The 17,773-nt window shown below is 47.9% G+C and overlaps 3 protein-coding genes across 3 annotated transcripts; 2 read left to right on the forward strand and 1 right to left on the reverse strand.

The window, feature by feature from the left end:
* The first annotated feature begins 4,808 nt into the window (after nt 1-4,808).
* On the forward strand, nt 4,809-7,166 carry LOC117857102 (uncharacterized). The gene is made up of 3 exons (XM_034739597.2): nt 4,809-5,172; nt 5,273-5,618; nt 6,872-7,166. The coding sequence occupies exons 1-3, from the start codon at nt 4,841-4,843 to the stop codon at nt 6,935-6,937; spliced, it is 744 nt and encodes a 247-aa protein (XP_034595488.1). The 5' UTR covers nt 4,809-4,840; the 3' UTR covers nt 6,938-7,166.
* Nucleotides 7,167-8,245: 1,079 nt separating this feature from the next.
* Nucleotides 8,246-9,938, forward strand: LOC117857103 (uncharacterized protein At4g08330, chloroplastic). Its single transcript, XM_034739598.2, has 2 exons — nt 8,246-8,564; nt 9,151-9,938. The coding sequence occupies exons 1-2, from the start codon at nt 8,470-8,472 to the stop codon at nt 9,572-9,574; spliced, it is 519 nt and encodes a 172-aa protein (XP_034595489.1). The 5' UTR covers nt 8,246-8,469; the 3' UTR covers nt 9,575-9,938.
* A 508-nt stretch (nt 9,939-10,446) lies between these two features.
* On the reverse strand, nt 10,447-14,544 carry LOC117857101 (serine carboxypeptidase-like 27). Its single transcript, XM_034739596.2, has 9 exons — nt 13,388-14,544; nt 13,184-13,279; nt 12,991-13,083; nt 12,817-12,902; nt 12,470-12,730; nt 11,620-11,747; nt 11,443-11,538; nt 10,902-11,007; nt 10,447-10,806 (listed from the first exon to the last, which is right to left on the reverse strand). Exons 1-9 carry the CDS (start codon nt 13,749-13,751, stop codon nt 10,663-10,665), a joined length of 1,374 nt encoding a protein of 457 aa, XP_034595487.1. The 5' UTR covers nt 13,752-14,544; the 3' UTR covers nt 10,447-10,662.
* Between the last annotated feature and the right edge of the window lie 3,229 nt (nt 14,545-17,773).

The raw sequence follows: 17,773 nt of genomic DNA on the forward strand, positions 1-17,773 counted from the left end.
CATCTGCAACGTACAAGTACGCCACCTACTCCTCAGTGTCAAACAAGGTACCCGCCACGAGAACAGTGGGTGGAGAGAGACCATAATGCTCTCTCGTAGCAAGGCACTCCTCAGTACCAACCGCGGCTCGCTCCTGCCAAAACACGTCAAGGAATCACACTCACCCAAAACACACGCGAGAGTATACAAGAAATCATATCACCAAAATCATAGCATATGCATATCCATAACTCAAAAGTATGTATATGGAAGTAAAGTGGAATCGCTAGGGGTCTGTAGCTAGTCCACAAGTAGGTAACAAGGAAAACAAGATAAACAAGGCATGGCTAAAATCATAGGCTATGCAATCAATCATCATCCAAGCATCTTAATTAAAGCGCTAGCAACTAAGCATGCATAGATTCTATGTGATTAGGAGTGATATGACACCTTGTCTGTTGTCGTTGAAGTCCTCCCTGTTGTAGTCGGGGTCGTGAGAGTCCTCGGGTTCGTAGCTCAGGTGTGATCAGAATGAGATACGACGCAATATAAATTAATCGGCATTACATCTATGCAAAAATTCCAAGGAAGCTAAATTTAGAAGATGCAAATCAAACTAGCCACAAACAATACGGGCTCGATTTTACAAATTTAATGCAACTGTTTTATATATTTCTGAGTTAAAATGAATTAGTTATGAATTTTCTAAAGATTAAAGAATTTATTAATTATTTAAGGAAATTCAGGGAAAAAAGTGACAGATGCCAGCTTCTTGTTGAGCCACGTGGTAGCACCAGAGGGCACCATGTGTCAGATGAACCGGTCAACAGTCAGCATTGACCCTATCAACATTGACCGATCAGCGGTCAACTAGGCCCCATCAGTCAGCCGGCGAGCCCCATGTGGGCCCGGCCCATGCTGCGTTAGTGCCACATGGCTCTATGTGGCAGCCACGTGACCAGCTCTATCCTACGAGGCACTGCCATGTGGCGCACATGTGGTAGGCGGCAGCGGCGTCGCGGGGGAAAGCGGTGGTGACCGCGCCCATGACGTCGCGACATGGCGCGACTGGTGCGGCGGAGATGTGCGGAGCTCGACGCGGCATGGCAAGGCGCCGGGTGGGGGGTTGCGGCCCGGCCAAAGGCCCTTTGGCCGCGGCAAGGCTGCGGCACAGCAACGCGTGCACGGTGCAGGGGTTTTCCCTTGCCCACGGCACGGCCGCAGCAATGCGTGGGGCACCATTGTTCCAAGCCAACGGCAGCCGGCAGCGAGCGACGGCGGCTCCTGCAAGGCAGCGCGCAGCACGACGGCTGAACAGGCAAGACGAGGCGGCAGCTCGAAGATCGGGCATGCATGTTATTTGGCACGGGGGCTGAACTAGGATAGGGCGTGGGCGGTGGCGGAGCTCACCGGGAGGAGGTGAAGAAGAGGGATGCCGGTGTGGTGAAGGCTCATGGAATGGCGACGGTGGCGGTGACTACTCCTCCTCGGGCGGTAGCGTTGCAGCTCCGACTCCTCCTTCTTGGCGTGGCGTGATGGCTCCTCGGCGCTGGCCTCTTCCTCCTCCTCTACCCTTCCTTCCTTCTCCTCTCCTATCTCCTCTTCTATGGCTGGTGGCGGCGGTGTAGGGGACAAGCCCCCAGACGATGGGATGGCGAGGGAGGTTGCCCCGGCCGAGGCTAGGGTTGCGGGGAGCGGCGCTCGACCACGCACGACCGTCCATCGTTGGCGGGCGCACCCATGGGTAGTGTGGCGGGCATCTGATGGCCCTGGGCTAGGGTTTGGAGGTGCGACTGGCGGTCTACAGGGGCACGGCGTGGATTTCCCCCTTGCGGAAGGCTCTGGAAGGTCATGGGCAGCTAGGGCTTGGGGGGAGGCGCGCGCAGGGGCGCTCTCGCATTGTCATGGAGCGGGGATAGCACGCGGGCACGGGCGTTGGTGGGAGCTTGGGGATAAACCTGACACGCTGACCCTACGTGTCAACGATAGGGAGAGAAGGGAGGCAACAGTGGTGGTTTGGTGGGCTAGTCTGGTGGCGAGGTAAGTGGGTTAGCGGGCCAGGCCTTTTCGGCTGCGGGCCGGTCTGGTTTTGTTAGTTTAGGTTTTGGTTTTATATAAAGTTTGAATTCTGAATCTAATTCAAAATTCAAACCCACTCAACTTTAAAAGCCAAATAAAAAATAAAAAGATCCAACTCAAACTAACACACAACTTGAAATTAGTTTATGATTTAATTATTAGGGAGATTCCAGGAAAGATGTAGCATTTGTGTTCCATTTTCAGATAAGCACACAATCAAAAAAAGTTTTAAATTTTTGAAAATGTCACTCACATCAATATTTCTAATTTTTATGAATACTAGCAGAAATACCCATGCGTTGCTACGGGTCACTCACATTAATATTTCTAATTTTTAGGAATACTAGCAGAAATACCTGTGCGTTGCTAACATGTTCTTATTCGCTTGTTCCTAATACATTGGCTTCGCTTCACAATATGAGTTGTCTCTAGTAGTCCTCTCTTTGCAAGTATAGTAGTAGAAGATATTTTTAGGTGGTTTGATGCCATCTGTTTATTACATGGGACCCACACATGGAATAAAAAAATTCACCGCTTAACCTCCGCTTTATCCATTCATTCAATTTCCTCTGTACTCATCATCATCTAGCCAGTCGCTGCCTCTTCGTCCATCGGCACCACCCGCATCTTGCCTCATCCTCACTGTTGCCCAGGCGCTGTGCATCTTGCCGTCCTCGGCAGTAGTGCGTGGTGAGCGCGGGGAGGGTTGGCCACGCTTGATGATGTTGTTTGTCAATTTTCAATTAGGTCTTTGCCAAATTGAATTACTAAATTATTGAATATAATTTTTTTCTCCCTTCATGGTGCATGGCCATGTCCCATGTCAAGCGAGCCTTGCTACTCCACGGTGGCTTGCGCATGCGTCGTTGAGCCGACATGCTCACCGCACCAGCTAAACATTACCGAAGGACCCACCATCAGTGACGGGTGGAAGACGTGGGTCTAGCGGCTGTAGCGCCTGCTCGATCCACTGCCCTTAGGGGTGTTTGTTTCCGATTCTAGCTGATTCCTGCCAAAATAATCGAGCAAACTCCACCAAAGTTATCCATAATCAAAGACCACCATGACCTTGCGTTAAATCCCCTTCCACCATGCATGGAACAAAAACGCACTCTGCTTAAAGAAGGAAAAATAAATTACTAACGCTAGTAACAGCAGCATACATAGCACCACTAGGAACAGCATGGTTGGTCCAGTAGTAACTAAACGAGATTAGATCGATCCAGACAAAACAAAGCGGTCAGACGATGTCAACTATATTTGTCAATTATCAGTAAATATATGCAGCAGTCCAGGATTTCAGAAAAGATCCACTTGCAATCACAGTCGAATTGTTAGAATTTCTTGCTAGACGCATCGCCTACACCAATGTGGCGAGCAAACCACTCAAATTTGTTTATGAGATCCTAGCACACAGAAATACGTGCTAAGGCACGGTGGAGAAAAAAAGAGATCCTAGCGTACAGAACATCAATCCTTCCTTTCCCTTCCTCAGAAAACATCGTCGTTGCTCACCTTCCTGGGGTGCCGACGGGCAAGACGAATCCTCAATGTATCTCCATGTAGAACCTCTTGTGGTTCTACATGTGCGTGTGTAGCGGCTGCACGCCGTCGCTGGCAACGAAGAACCCCTCCGCGTCTCCGCAGGGTTGCCCACAAGCTATCGCCCCTACCTCACACTCCCCGATGGTTTCGGCAACGTGGAGCTCCCCTACACCGTGGGACGCACCTCTTCGGTCCCGGTTGCGTCTTGACCGCTCCACAAGAGAGAAGGTGCTGGTCTAGATGATTAAGCTGCAGCTCGAATCCACCGCAAGAAGCTAGCAACAACACATGGATCCATCTTCTTTGCTTCTTCCGCACCAAGCACAAGCAAGTCCCTCTCTCTCCCACTTGATTTCCCACTGCCCCTTCCTTGCAGCTGCCTCCCTCTTCGATTCACATCGGACAGCTTCCATGGAGGACAACAAACAAACTTTTTTTTAATAATGAACAAGCAATGCAGCAAATTACCTCTTCATGCTTTCCAATCTCACGCAAGCCAGCACAAAATCGCTCCCAACGCCGCGCTCTCTTCCTCCACATCCTCGGCAGATCCATCGCCGCCCCCCCATGGGACTCCACCTTGCGCCGCCGTAAGCCCCGCCCCCGCCGCCGTCCCTTTTGCCGGCACTTCCCGCGCTGCCGCCACCACTCCTCGCCTCCATCGCGGCCACCAGGGAGGATCGCAACGCCGGGAGGAGCTCTTTGCCCTCGTCTTCAATCTCCTCGGCTCCGGCGACCGCAAGCACTGCTCCCTTATATGGCACTAGATCCGTCACCGCCTCTAGCGCCTCCTTCGCCGAGGTGAGGAGGGGAGATGACCTCCCTTTACACTCTTCCTCCTCCCCCTCTCCACGGCCGCGGCCGAGCCCAGGACGCTAGCCGCCACACCACCGATGCTGCCGCCCGCCCGCATGCAATTTCCCTCCTTCGCCTCTCTGTTTGGAAGAAAGGAGAAGTTTTTTCCCTTTTAACCTCCTCCCTTCTCTCCTTTTTACTCGAGCCTCTATCTTATTTGAACTGCGAGTTGATTTATTATTTCTTGGTGCAGTTGCAAAATCTGCACAATTTCCTCTTCACGTATGGTTACCCGATGCTATAGAAGGACCACTCCCATTTCGGCTCTTGTACACGCAACCAGATTTTTCTAGCTCGACTCCTTCCGCTTTTCATATCCTACCCTTGATAATGAGTTTTATTTACAGCTTCAGCCAAAAAAAAAGAAAAAAAAGGACCCGAGATGCAGGCGCTGGGCCTGGGCCGCGGGTGCACCGCCCTCCACCACGCCTGCCGCTGCCGCCGCACCGCCGCTTCACCCTCTCCTCCGGCTCCCCGTTCTCGCAACGCTCCAAGGCTAAAAACCCGCATCACCGCCGTGCGCGCTAGCGCCGCCCAGCCCGCGCAGATGGAACGCAAGCACGGGGAGGAGCCGGTGAGGGTGGTGAAGCTACGCGCGGTGGAGGCCACGCCTGAGTCCTTCGCGCCCTTCGGGCAGGTCATCGCCGCCTCCCCCGACGGCGACGAGTTCGGCCCCCACGACGCGCAGCTCGACCTCAGCCGCGGCATCCCTAGGTAAACCCACGGCATCTCCGCACGGAATCCACTTCAAATCGTGTCGTCCGGGCTTGGGACTTCCAGAGATTTGAGCTTTACCTCCACCTTTCCGTCGCAGGTTCTACATCATGCGACTGCAGGACCGGCCGCTGGAGTTCTCGAACATCACCCACCACGCCAGCGTGACCCAGTGCCTGGGCTCCATCGGCGGCCATGACTGGTACCTTGGTGTGGCCAAGCCATCGATCTTGGATGGGCCGGCTGAGCAGAGTGGTCAGGAGGGGTGGAAACCGCTGCAGTCTTCCGCGGGTCACTACTATCTGCCTCCCGATCCAGCCGAGGTCTGCGTGTTCCGGGTTTCCGGCCCCAAGTTCCTCAAGCTGAACAAGGGGACCTGGCATGCTGGGCCGCTGTTCAAGGCGGATGCCGTGGATTTCTATAATCTGGAGCTGGGCAACACCAACGTGAGTGCTAAATTACTGAACTAGTAGTTCATTGTTGCGTTGCTGATCCTGACAGAAAAAGGGTTGCGTATTACTACTTCCTAGTTACATCTCTGTGGTTTTGTAGTCAAAGTGCTAAGTAGTAAGCAAGTTATAAACCTGGAATATATTCGTTTGAAAAATAATCGTCTAAAAAATAAAACTGGAACATATATGTTTTCCTGGAGTGTGATAGATTTGTAGAAAGCAAATCCCTGGAAGTAGTCAGACTGTCAGTAACTCAGTACTATATACATAACTCTCACCGAGCCTTGGCATCAGTAGCAATGTAGCAGTGTTTGGGATGCATCATGCTGATTATGTTCATAGTTTCTTTCAAAGTGGCACATACGGTACTGTAGATAAATTGAGATGGATGTCTCTTTTTTATAGATGCCATCTAGCAGTTCCTGATGTTTTGTTTTCCTTTATGCTGCTCACGTGATTTACCTCTCTTCTAAGCTTTTGGGACAGTTCAGCAGGCATTTGGATGGTTTTGCATTTCTGTACTATGTTCACTTAACTTCCTACCTGGTTTTTCAGACTTGATGTATGTGCTCTAAATAACTTATGCAAATCTCATACGTTAATAACCTGTGCAAGTAACATTGGATTTGGCAGATTGGTTAATAAATCAATATAACGAAAAATAGCTCCTGTTAACTATGCTTGGTTCTGTTCATTTCTCATTTATTAGCATGTCAAGTAATTGTATCATAATTATTAAAGCCTTCACTTTGTTCATACCGTAATATAATGTGGTAACGTCATAATTATGATCATGTTATCAAAGTGAATTATTGTCTGCTGGTATATGCCAGTCCTAGATTGCTTGTGTTTCTGGAGTTGAAATTCTGAACTATTCTGATGGCAAAGGACTGATGATCTAGAACCTGATTTGAATTATTGTTTGCTGAAGTTGGTACATAAGTACCACAACCAAGGGTTTTGAACAGCAAACTTTCTGGCAAGTTGCAGGATAATTCGGCTGTTCTTTTGGACTAAAATATCCTCATTACTAATAGGTTTACCAATTTCTGCCAAGGATGTGAAATCCTTATGATATGAAATGAAATGGTGTGGCTTTACTGTTCCATTGTTTTGTGGATAAATTCGTCGCATTGCATGCCACTGATTGTTTATTGACACAACGGTGAATTTACTGTTCCATTACATCTGAAGTTGAGCATAGGAAGTGGCATTTGCTTCACCTAGCTGCACTTGTGCCTTTGCAGGTTGTTGATCACACTACACACCGTTTCAAGGAACATGACGGGATAACCTTTGTGGTCGAGGACTGAAAGACATCTTGCAGTGTGTGCGGACGTTGTTGAGCAGCAGATACGAGTTTACAAGACCGCTCACTGATCTTATCTTCAAAACTACTACTTTGTAATGAAGAACCAACTTGTAAATGTTATGTAGAAAGTAGAAACGCACGCCTGAGGTGCCTGTTCGAACTTGTGCCTTGTGTTTCTGTCAGCACCAAAATGAAACGCAAAACTCCACATCCGCCTTAGGGCGTGTTCAGATGCTTGACTAAAGTTTAGCTCTTATCATATCGAATGTTTGATATTAATTAGGAAGACTAAACATGAGTTAATTATAAAACTAATTGCAGAAGTTATAAGCTAATTATAAAATTAATTGCAGGAGCTTTGGGCTAATTCGCGAGATGAATCTATTAAGCCTAATTAATCCATCATCAGCAATGGTTACTGTAGCATCACATTCTCAAATCATGGACTAATTAGGTTTAATAGATTCGTCTCACGAATTAGTCTCCATTTGTACAATTAGTTTTGTAATTAGCTTATATTTAATACTCTTAATTAATATCCAAATATGAATGGAACTGAGACTTCTCGGAAATGATTACTCGTATCTGCCAATGATGTTGCCACCACAAAGAATGGACTGGGTAGACGGTATCTTTCCTGATATCGAGAACCGGTTGCCATGCTGAGCTCAATCTTCAGCAACAACAGCGACGCACAAACTTGAGAAGGAAAGCCCCGCAAAATCGACGCGCAGCATGCTGATGGGAGCATGGCCGGACAGAGCAGAGACGCTGGCCAAACCTCACCGGGCACCTCAGCCTCCGCCAACCACGGCAAGTCACACCAACATCACCTCTTGCACACATGACGACGCTGATAAGATTGCCCCCGCGCCAATAATTGGTCGCGCACGGTTGCGCCTGTGCCGATTTGCCCGTCGTGGGCTCGTGGCACCGAAGGCCGCGCAGACGATGCGACGGCCGACGAGGATAGCGCCGCGCGGCCACGCCCCGGGCATAAGCATGTGTGCCCTTGGATTCTCTTCGCGGCACTTGTCAGTTTGCCACGTTGCCACGCCTCCCTACGCACGCTCGATATGCAGGTGGACACGACTGCCCTCGGGCATGCGTATCCGCCCGGCCGTCGCCGCAATAGCGCACGGCCGGCTGCGCTTTGGTCAGAGCAAGAATACCAGCGCCCATGCCTATGCTAGCACGCGCTGGCCGATTCCAATTGGCCGCCGCTTAATTAATCTGGCTACGATCCTCATTAAAACAATTGATTAACTAGCACAAGGAGGAGGAGTATACAATAAGCCGGGGCACACGCGAAAGCAATCGGCGGCCGAGGAGGAAAAGCGCGCGGCAGGAGGCGGCCCCGCCCGCCCGGGCCGGACGCCGATCCGGCCCCGTGTCCGTTGGGTTGGCGCAACCCGACCAAACAACCGCCCCGCCTTTTTGGCCAGCCGTTCGGCGCCCTCCGCTCCCAAGTCCCTCCCTCCCCACTCGCCCCACGTCTCCTCTGTCGCTGCGATCGGGAGGAGGGAAAAGCGGATGATGCTCCAGCGAAGCGAGCAGCAGCGTCGCCTCGGCCTCGCCATGGAGAGGCCTCTCGACAGCTACTCCTCCGTCAAGGACGTCACCTACAGGTTCGTTCGATGCTTCCACGATCCCAGTTTCTCCTGCCGCTTGCTTCTGAACTTCTCTGCGCTCTGGGTCAGAAAACTTGGAGTCTGTTCTTGACCCTCACTAGGATATATATAGAAGTACCGAGATCAAGTACCGAGATCACTGCGCCTTACTGCTAATCTGCTATTCGTTCTCTTTGTATTTTTTTTTTGGATTCGCTGTGCAGTTCACCACTGATTTACTGTGTGATTGCTGCTTGGAATAGTCCCGGTTCTTATGCCCGGTTTGATGGCGAATTGGTCCCAATCATTTTCCTTCTCCCGATATTGGCCACTTCACGCATGCTATGGAGGTCCCAAATCCCAATTCGTACTGAAACACAGCCATCCCAGCCTCAGTGTCTCACTCTTAACGCCTTACTTAAGGGCTAAGGTTTTTCTCGAACGCTTAAGGACTAAGGTTTTGATTAGGGTAAACTTGAAAATACAACCGCCGAATTCCTTGCACAAGTGACACATGTTCGCGTCCCAGCATTCTTGTTCTCTGCACCTGCGTAACTGCCGTGTGGTTTTCCTTACTGGCAACATGTCACTCTGTCACTGGCAGCTGCGGGTACTGCGGCTACGCGCTGAACCTGAGCTCCTCGGCGCGGGACACGGCGGGCATCGGCTCCAAGTACCGCAAGCAGATCAAGAAGGGCGTCGTCGCCTTCGTCGCCGTCGACGAGAGCCGCTTCACGCTCGCCGACGAGGTCGCCTGCATGCCCTACTTCCGCTCCAGCCGCGCGTGGGGCCTCTTCAGGAGGCGGTCGCGCCTGCTCTGCCGCAAGTGCGGCGGCCGCATCGGCGACGCCTACGAGGACGAAGACAGGGACTCCGGCCTCAGCGACGGCGACGCCTTCTCGGATGACCTGCGCGCGAGCTCCGGCTCGGGCGGCAGCAGCGCGTCGAGCCAGAGGAACTACGTGATCAAGATCAGCGCGCTGCAGCCGTCGTCGGAGGATTCTGATGCTGTTTCCTTCACACTATGATGAAGATGGCGCCGGGTTGCTGCAGGGTGCTCTTCTTCCAGCTTGGTTGAATTCGAATTTGGTGCAATCTGGGATGTGAATTTGTGAGTGCAGGAGAAGATACAGCAAGAAAGAGCTTGGCACAGCTAAGAATTTTTCAGAGGGTAACCATCTGCATGCTGCTTTCAGACGTCTTGCTGTCTGTAGTGCTTTCCATTTCCTCTGCACATTTGTGAAATGTACAGCGACATGATGGTTGTTGAATTTTGCTTGGTATTAGGAAGTGGTTAGGTTTTCTATGCGCCAGTTGATCCCATAGAATTTGTTTGTACTGTGTCATGACTCATGATTCACCACGGTTGCAATTTTGAGTAGTGTTGCTTCATGTGTCAACTGTTAAGATTTTTTGCTTTATAGTTATTTTGGGTTCTGGAAAAGGCGAGGATTAGTACAAATGATATAATCTACTAAGCAGTATTTGAGTTTTACTGCGGCGTCAGAATTATAGAATCAGATTTGTTGCCCTCGAACAAACATGCAACTTATATGCACCAGCACCCTGAAAATTAGGACTTGGGATGGAGTTTGGACTTGATATTTTGTATGGCATCATGTTGAAGCCTCATGAATGGACGGTGGGTTTCTCAAGATTTTTGAAAAGTTCTAAAGTATTTCTGTTGGAGCTTTCTAGTGTCCAACACTTGCTGGTTTTCATCGCATACGTTCCCTGGAAGCATATGCAGTCAGGGGCTAAGGGCCAGATGCCCAGGTGGGTTCATACAAGTAGTGCCTCAGTTGGATCACATGGTGATGATCGCCATAAGAACATAGAAACGCAAAAAATGTTATACAACTAGCAGAAAGGCAATTATATTCTTAAGCAGATTCTAAGATTGAAGGTTGACACTGCTAAAAATCATTATCATATACAGAGGAGCTCTTTAGCTTCTTCAGTACAAATCTCAGGTATCCCTATTTGCTAAAACACATACATACATTCAATCGAGATAATTGAATAATATGTTGTAACAATCAAATCAAATGAAAAAGAATTTGAAAAACATAAAATCTGACTGTGATAGTTTACATTGTAATTTTGCTTCAAGTGGCTATTGTGTTGGCATTGGTTTATTCTTCAAAAAGTGTCTGAACATTATCAAAGCTTGTCGAGGCCGGTGCAGCGGGACTTCATGTCCTGCACCTGCTATAGTTACGAGAGTTAATCCTTTGTAAACTTGACTCCAACCTCCAACCTGCAACATTAGATGAATTAATGACCAGTATCAGCTTGTAATATTTATTCTGCTCCAAAATTTGCTTAATAGAGTAAAATGGTCTTGTAACTGACCTTCCCATGGTCATACCAAGGGTACCAATTTACTAGTGTTGGAAGCTTGAGAGCATCGATCGAGTACCTTGTTGCAGTTACAGGAACTACAGCATCTGTATCCCCACTGTGAAGCATAAAAAGGGAAACAAAGGTAAGTTAACCATTCAATGCAGCCCATGATTACGTAAAGCATTATTCTGCAACTATGAGAACTTGATTTCAAGACATGTTTGAAGGTTGTTTCCCCCCTGAAGAGAGACAGGTTGTTTTTCTGCAACTATGAGATTTTTTTCATCCCTCTGACTTCCTTTGAATGAGTTAAAATGTTCGGAGAAAATATCCATTTATACCATAGTCCAATGCCCGTATAAAATGGTAAACAATACTGCAATTACAGAACATGAAAGCACCTATATACATGTTTTACAGAGTATATTTAATGATATCACTTACATTGAAGTGTTTAACTGACTAAAACATTTACCAGATATGAGTGCACCCAGTAAATCACTCTGTAATGCAAAATAATACAAGAGACGCTGAAAGTTCTGTTACTCACCTGAAAACCCATATCTTCATACCAGCTGCTATCAGTTCTTGGTAGATTGGAAGCATGGATCTTGGGGAATCTGCCCAATAGGTTCCAACTATATCGCTGTGACAGAGAGAGTAAATGAGTTTGCTTGTTCGAAAAAGGAAAAATATGGGATATTTTGTCAACTACAATCATTATAACCTGCATGTTTGCCATGGGTAATGAATTCCGGTTGTATTTGCATGTAATGCCATCTGCACTTCTGGCCGATTGTAGTAAATGCTTGCGTATCTTTCGGTGCAAGGATCATAGGCTCTAGACAACCAAGGCTGTGGATGGAAACATGTCACTAGACATAGAAAACAAAGGATCCAAACATCCTCTTTGATACAAATACACAGTGAATCAATTATAGAAAAAAGTTAATAATAAACGGGAAAAAAACAAACATAACTTCATGCACGATAGAAGTTTGCATAAATATATTCAATGTATGTAAAATGGCCCACACTCTTGCATTCTTATTCAAGAAGTGCCAGATGCCACACTTTTTTTTGAAGGTTGATGCCACAGTTTAATAATTGCACTGTGTCTTTGTCCATAAATGCAAACGTGTCCGAAGTAAATCAGGAATCACAAGCCGTATATTTCCTTGTGATTGGCTGTTGCCAATAAAATGTTTGCCTTGTGTTGGGCCTGTAACTCTTTTGCTTACTCTTTTATGAACCACTAAAGCTCAACTAACAGTGAAGCAATGGGTTGACAGCAAACTAATTCAGTTTAGTTTCTTGTTAATTTGATATATAAATTGGAGTTACTACATCATATTGAAGTAATTGCGTCCATGCTTGATCATCTGGTAGTTACAGTAAGCATCTGGCGATTGATATTGCATTGCTCTTTGCTGAGTTCAAATAATATCTTAAAAGCAAATGGAATCACTAAATTTCAGCAATTAAGAAATGGAAGTCTGGAAATAGATTTGTGAAACAATATTGCAGTTGGATTACTTGATGGAATTATGAAAATCCAAAAAAGAAAAGGCACTTACGTAGCGTCCACCCAAGCTAACTTTGAGAGAGGCTGTGTAATTGCATGGCTTTGTATTCAAACTATAAGGATCGATATTGCCTTCTTCAGCACTGGCTAGATTCAGGTTCTTGACACAGTCGGGAGAAGGGTGCTGTGAGGATTCAAGCAAGCATGTTGCCTTCAAGTTGTGATAAGTTTTGTCAGAGATCAGACCATGAGTCCACCAATACTCAAACGTGCCGAGGTAGTCATGGTAGTCATCAGTAACCGCATTCCCCACCTTAATTTTCAGGAATCACTAAACTTCAGAAACCAGCATAAATAAACAAGAACTAGTACAACCAAAAAAAGGCTTAAAAGGTGTACCATAAATCCTTTTAAATTAATCGTGGGATTCTGAATGCCCTTGTTCTTTTCATATATGAGCTGGGCTAATTGAGGAACATAATGTCCTGCAAAGTGCAAACATCAGAGCACGCAATTGAATCTTTATGGAGCTAGCCAAAACAGAATTCAGAACTTCTCCCACAGAAGCTTTACCTGCATAACTTTCTCCAGCGATATAGAACTCCCTGTACTTGTACTGTGGGAATCTCTCCAACCAATTCACGAGAAAAGCATAGGCATCCAGTGCTACAAGACAAATGCAAGTACAAGAGTTTGGTACCTGAATTTCTTGATCGACGAAGGAAAGTGAGCCGCTCGCGCAGTAATGGCCATGGTTCAGTTTTACCTGTCTTTGCGTCTCCTGCGGTGTACAGATCCAGCGACGAATTCGAGTAGGAGAACCCCACGCCGGCCGGCGACTCCAGGAAGAGCAAATTGGCCGCTGCATTCACACCCCGACACAAATCAGCCTCTGCCAACACCAGCATTGCAGGAACATCGCTTGCTCTATGAATTGGGAGTCAAACGGAGCTCAACAACATGTACCCACCCTTGTTCCAAGAATTGGGGTTGAGGTAGAGCGTCTGGCCGTCGGGCCTGATGCGGAACGGGCCGACCTCCTCGGACGCGCCGTAGCCGACCGACGAGCACCCGGGCCCGCCGTTCAGCCAGAGGACGAGCGGCGCGATGGGCCCCGCCGCCGGCACCGCCTCTACGAGCCAGTAGAAGAGGGCGCGCCCCCGCGCCGGGTTCACCGTGACGTACCCAGAGTACTGCGAGAACTCCACGTTGGGCGGCTGCCCCGGGAGCTCCCGGATCCGGTCGCTCTCCCTCTCCTGGTCGGCGGTGGCCACGGCCGCCGCTACTACCACTGAGACCACCAGCAGCGGCACCAAAGCGTGAGCCATTGCCATTGGGGACCAGCTCCAGCGGCTGCTGGGCAGAGGCAAGCTGCCAGTGCAGCTCCCACCGGGAGAGATCTTTAAGGCACTGGAGACTGGAGAGCGGAAGCAGCGGAGCTGAGCCTGCACCCAGCAAGCACAGTGCTCTGCACTTGCCCAGTACGCAACGGCACTCCAGCTACTGCTTCAGCTGCTGTTGCTGACCAGGGAGATTGCTCGCCCTGTCGCCTTGATTTGAGTGGGGATTTTCGGTCCGCACGCCACCCTCCGCCACTCCCATTGACCAAGGACAGCTCAGGAGCCCCGAGCGGTTGTCCCCTTGAAGCGTCAAAGGGAGGAGGAGGCAGCTGACCTCATCCGCTGGCTCTGCTCTGACCCTCCGGCCGGCAAAGGCGGTGGTTCCGGGAAAAAGTACAAGGCGAATGTGCCGAGATTTCCTCACCCGCCCCCGATGATTGATTGGCACGGGTACAGCTCAGGCGCCGGGGGGCAAAAGCGCCGGATCAGATCGCGCGGCCGTACCTGCCCTGGCCGAGCCCGAGCGCGGCGCGCCTCCCGGAGGAAAAACTCGCAGGATGATTAGGCGGCGTCCACACCCGCGTGCTGCTAGGTGCTGCTGCTACAGCGAGGCGCACAGCGCGGCAAGTGCGGTGTCGGAGCGCGTCGTAGTAGTGGCGGGGTGGTGGACTGGTGGTGCGCGTGGGAGAGAAGAGCAGGGCCGAGCCGAGCCGAGCTGGGTGCCGTGGGGGAGGGCCGCGGGGCGGCGGACGCGGCTGGCACATGGGGCTGGGGGTTGGAGGGAAACCGGGCGGGACTCGGGAGGCGGCTGAAAATTCGCGGGGGGCGCATCGGTATCGCATCTGCTAGGCGGGGCGGCAGCGGCGTCCGTCGCCAATCACCATGTCGTCGCGTGCGCACGCGTGAACGTGGAAGCTGGGAAAGGGGGGGCGAGCAAAGGTAAACTAATCCCAAACCAAACCGAACACGCGGGCTGCTGAAGTTGAACAACGTGAGGGATCGTGAGCTGTTTGTCTCGTCCGACTCGCCCGAGGCAGGTGGTGTGCTCCACAACACAGTTTGTGTAGACAGGAAAGGAAGGATAGCTTCACGGCTTCAGGCGGCGATGGGTATCTGATTACCCGGAGGCCGGGGGCAGCAACGTAGGATGATGATGATGCAAGCCACGAAGCCAGGCGTTGGAGACTGCGATGGTGTCGAGGAGCAGCGGTCTCGCCTTGCCCGAAAAGAATTACACGGACTGGACTGCCCGCATCATTGCATCAGTCAGAAAGCAACGATTGTTTTAAGGGAGGCCCACGCTAGATATTTAACAGTATACTTGTTCACCTTTCGAACTACTTAAGGGCGGCCATGTGGACTGAAAATAGTCCACAGGCAATATATTATTCCATTAACCTTCCCAACACCATTGTGCAAGCGGTCCGTAAGAAGAAGATAACAAAATTACTCATAGCATCGTGGGCAGCCCATAGACATTATAAAATTATACTTGTACAGTACCATTGAGTAAACAAATAAAATCAGCCAACCAGAAATCGTGGAGGATCTTTTTCTATCTGATGGGAATCTTCTTATTTCCTAACATAAAGGCTGCCTGCTGTGGTACTGGTTTGCCAAAAACATTGTGGTTGCCCTTAGAGGATTCCAGCCTTCGTACTGTACCAGGCTCTCAGAGCAGAGAGCACGCAAATGGTGGCCGGTGGACCCCATTTCGCTAAGTGTACCCTACCACGGCAAAGCCTCCGAGGCTGCTCCGTTCGGGCAATCGGGCGATGTAAGGCCTCCTCCAATGATGCCAGGTCAGCTAGCTTATAAAATAATATTTTGTCTAGGTGAAAGATGGTGAAAGAAAGGAGAAAGAAGAGTTATCTCTTATCAAGAGATAATCTCGTACACATATTTCAAGATTACGTGAGGCTAACTATATGCCAAGAGTTGGATTATTGGATAAGTTGTCTCTCATACATTTTTTTATTGTTATGAGCAGTAGTTGACTCTAACTGAGGAGGTCTAAGTAGCATGTTGACGTGTCGACGAATCAGACAGGAACCAAGAAGATGCGGGACTGTTACTAATCGAACTGACTCATTTGTGGAGATCTCTAAGAAAGACAACAGCACTGGGATAGTCTTTTGCACGCACGTGTTGGATGACTCATTTGTGAAGATCTCTAAGAAAGACAACAGTACTGGGATAGTCTTTTACGCACACATGCTGTATGCTAAGGTATCAGCGGCAAAATTTCTTTCAGAACTACTGTACTGCTTATGTTCAGAATGTTACGTTCTGCAACATTCACTTGCAAACAAATAAGTCTAGTACTATATGGATCAGTTTGATGCAAAAAGTTCCATTAGTGAAAAAAAATGCGTTAGATGCATCATGTGTTAGTATTCTTCCCGATTGGTAAGTGGAGGGAGAAGGGAAGCCTGGAATGCTCTTTCCTGATTTAACTTCACTCAAAACAATTGTGATCGACCAGAAGTGAGGCGATGTGGGATGTACAGTCACATTTTTCTTCTCCGAACACACAACTATTATTGAATTAATAGAAGAAAAGAGTTTTATAAACACACATTTTAGAAGCAATTTACATGTATAGGTGTTTAAAACATAGTATTTTTCCAACCTCTAATTTTGTCCTTAATGAATATACTAAATCGTATATTCGACATGTTAGTAGCATAACTAAAGTATACTATAAAATAATACCAAATTTATAGCCAAATAACTCATAAAGAGATGTATACAAACTAAGGTCGACCAACGTACAATTGACGACCAAACTTTCCTTAAAGAATCGACTTCTCCAATAGAATTATTTGTATATATGAAATCAGGCTTAAAGATGGCAATTTAATTGTAGGTTCAAGACGGGAATCATACACCCAAGAGTAATTAATAGATTTGTTCCCCTAATTTACTATGGTGGGGGCTTGTGCCCCCTATTCCTTGAGTATTGTGATTGAGTAGACTTTAAAAAAGGTGGTGAAAGAATAAAATAGAATAACAACCTATGAATATATAGGAATCACACATAGTGAATATATAGAAATAACACCAAATGTAGTGTTTTTGCAGATACAGTAAATACCAGCTCAATATAAAACCTGAAACACACCACCATTCACGTGCCCACCAAACCTAATCGATGGTATTTTTCACACGGGGGCATATCAAGCCTATTCTCGAAACAACAATTACCCATACCTAGTAGCGCGTGGAACATGTGGGTACCCGCACATATGGGTCCAATTGTCATCCCTATAAATGAGATGAAAATGTAGAAGAAAATTGTGAAATTATTTATATATGCATTGGATCACTAAAAATATAAGCAAAATATATTAGTGTGATACTTAGCCATGACAGTCAAACACTTCATGTGAAAAATATCGGAACTTATAAAAGTTACCAGGCTTGCAAGTGGGTTTCTACATATTTTTCCTCTAATAATGAGATGTAGGGACATTTTGCAAGGGTTTAGTTTCGAGGAAACATTTCTGGAGATAAAATGGTTATAATTATCCTGAGAAATGTCTTGTATCCGGTAGGATAAGAGAAACATTTCTGGTTGTCTATTGTCTCTAAATCCCTGAATTGCTTGGTAGTGATTTTTCCATTCTCTCCGTAGTCAAATTTTGTTTGGTGCAGCTGTGTTGATGTCCCAATTCAACTGACTGAGTTTGTAGTTGTTATTTTAGTAGCCTCTTAGGGTTATAATCATATATTATCTTCTGCTATATCAATAGAAATTTGCATTGTCTTGTGATGAGGTTCGTTCAAAAAAATTGTTTGGTAAGAATCCTTCTATTTATATGAGAGAATCACGTTGCATAATCCCCACCAAACGGCCCATAGTATCCGCATTGCAGTGCAACTCATAGGACGCAGCATTTGGTCTGTTTAAAAGTACACCATCCTCAATGCTGCAACGTTTGAGTCACAAAATCTGCAGGAGTTTGGAGTCTGAAACTGGCTGACAAAAAACAGAGCGCAAACTACATGTTTGG

This window comes from Setaria viridis, chromosome 5 (genome assembly GCF_005286985.2).
Source record: "Setaria viridis chromosome 5, Setaria_viridis_v4.0, whole genome shotgun sequence".
NCBI lineage: Eukaryota > Viridiplantae > Streptophyta > Magnoliopsida > Poales > Poaceae > Setaria > Setaria viridis.

Coding starts and splice junctions, on each gene's coding strand:
- LOC117857102 (XM_034739597.2), top strand. CDS start 4,841: ATGCAGGCGCTGGGCCTGGGCCGCGGGTGCACCGCCCTCCACCACGCC. Junction 5,173..5,272: donor CTCAGCCGCGGCATCCCTAG/GTAAACCCACGG, acceptor TTTCCGTCGCAG/GTTCTACATCATGCGACTGC. Junction 5,619..6,871: donor TGGAGCTGGGCAACACCAAC/GTGAGTGCTAAA, acceptor GTGCCTTTGCAG/GTTGTTGATCACACTACACA.
- LOC117857103 (XM_034739598.2), top strand. CDS start 8,470: ATGATGCTCCAGCGAAGCGAGCAGCAGCGTCGCCTCGGCCTCGCCATG. Junction 8,565..9,150: donor GTCAAGGACGTCACCTACAG/GTTCGTTCGATG, acceptor TGTCACTGGCAG/CTGCGGGTACTGCGGCTACG.
- LOC117857101 (XM_034739596.2), bottom strand. CDS start 13,751: ATGGCAATGGCTCACGCTTTGGTGCCGCTGCTGGTGGTCTCAGTGGTA. Junction 13,280..13,387: donor CCCCAATTCTTGGAACAAGG/GTGGGTACATGT, acceptor GTGTGAATGCAG/CGGCCAATTTGCTCTTCCTG. Junction 12,903..12,990: donor CGCTGGAGAAAGTTATGCAG/GTAAAGCTTCTG, acceptor TGCACTTTGCAG/GACATTATGTTCCTCAATTA.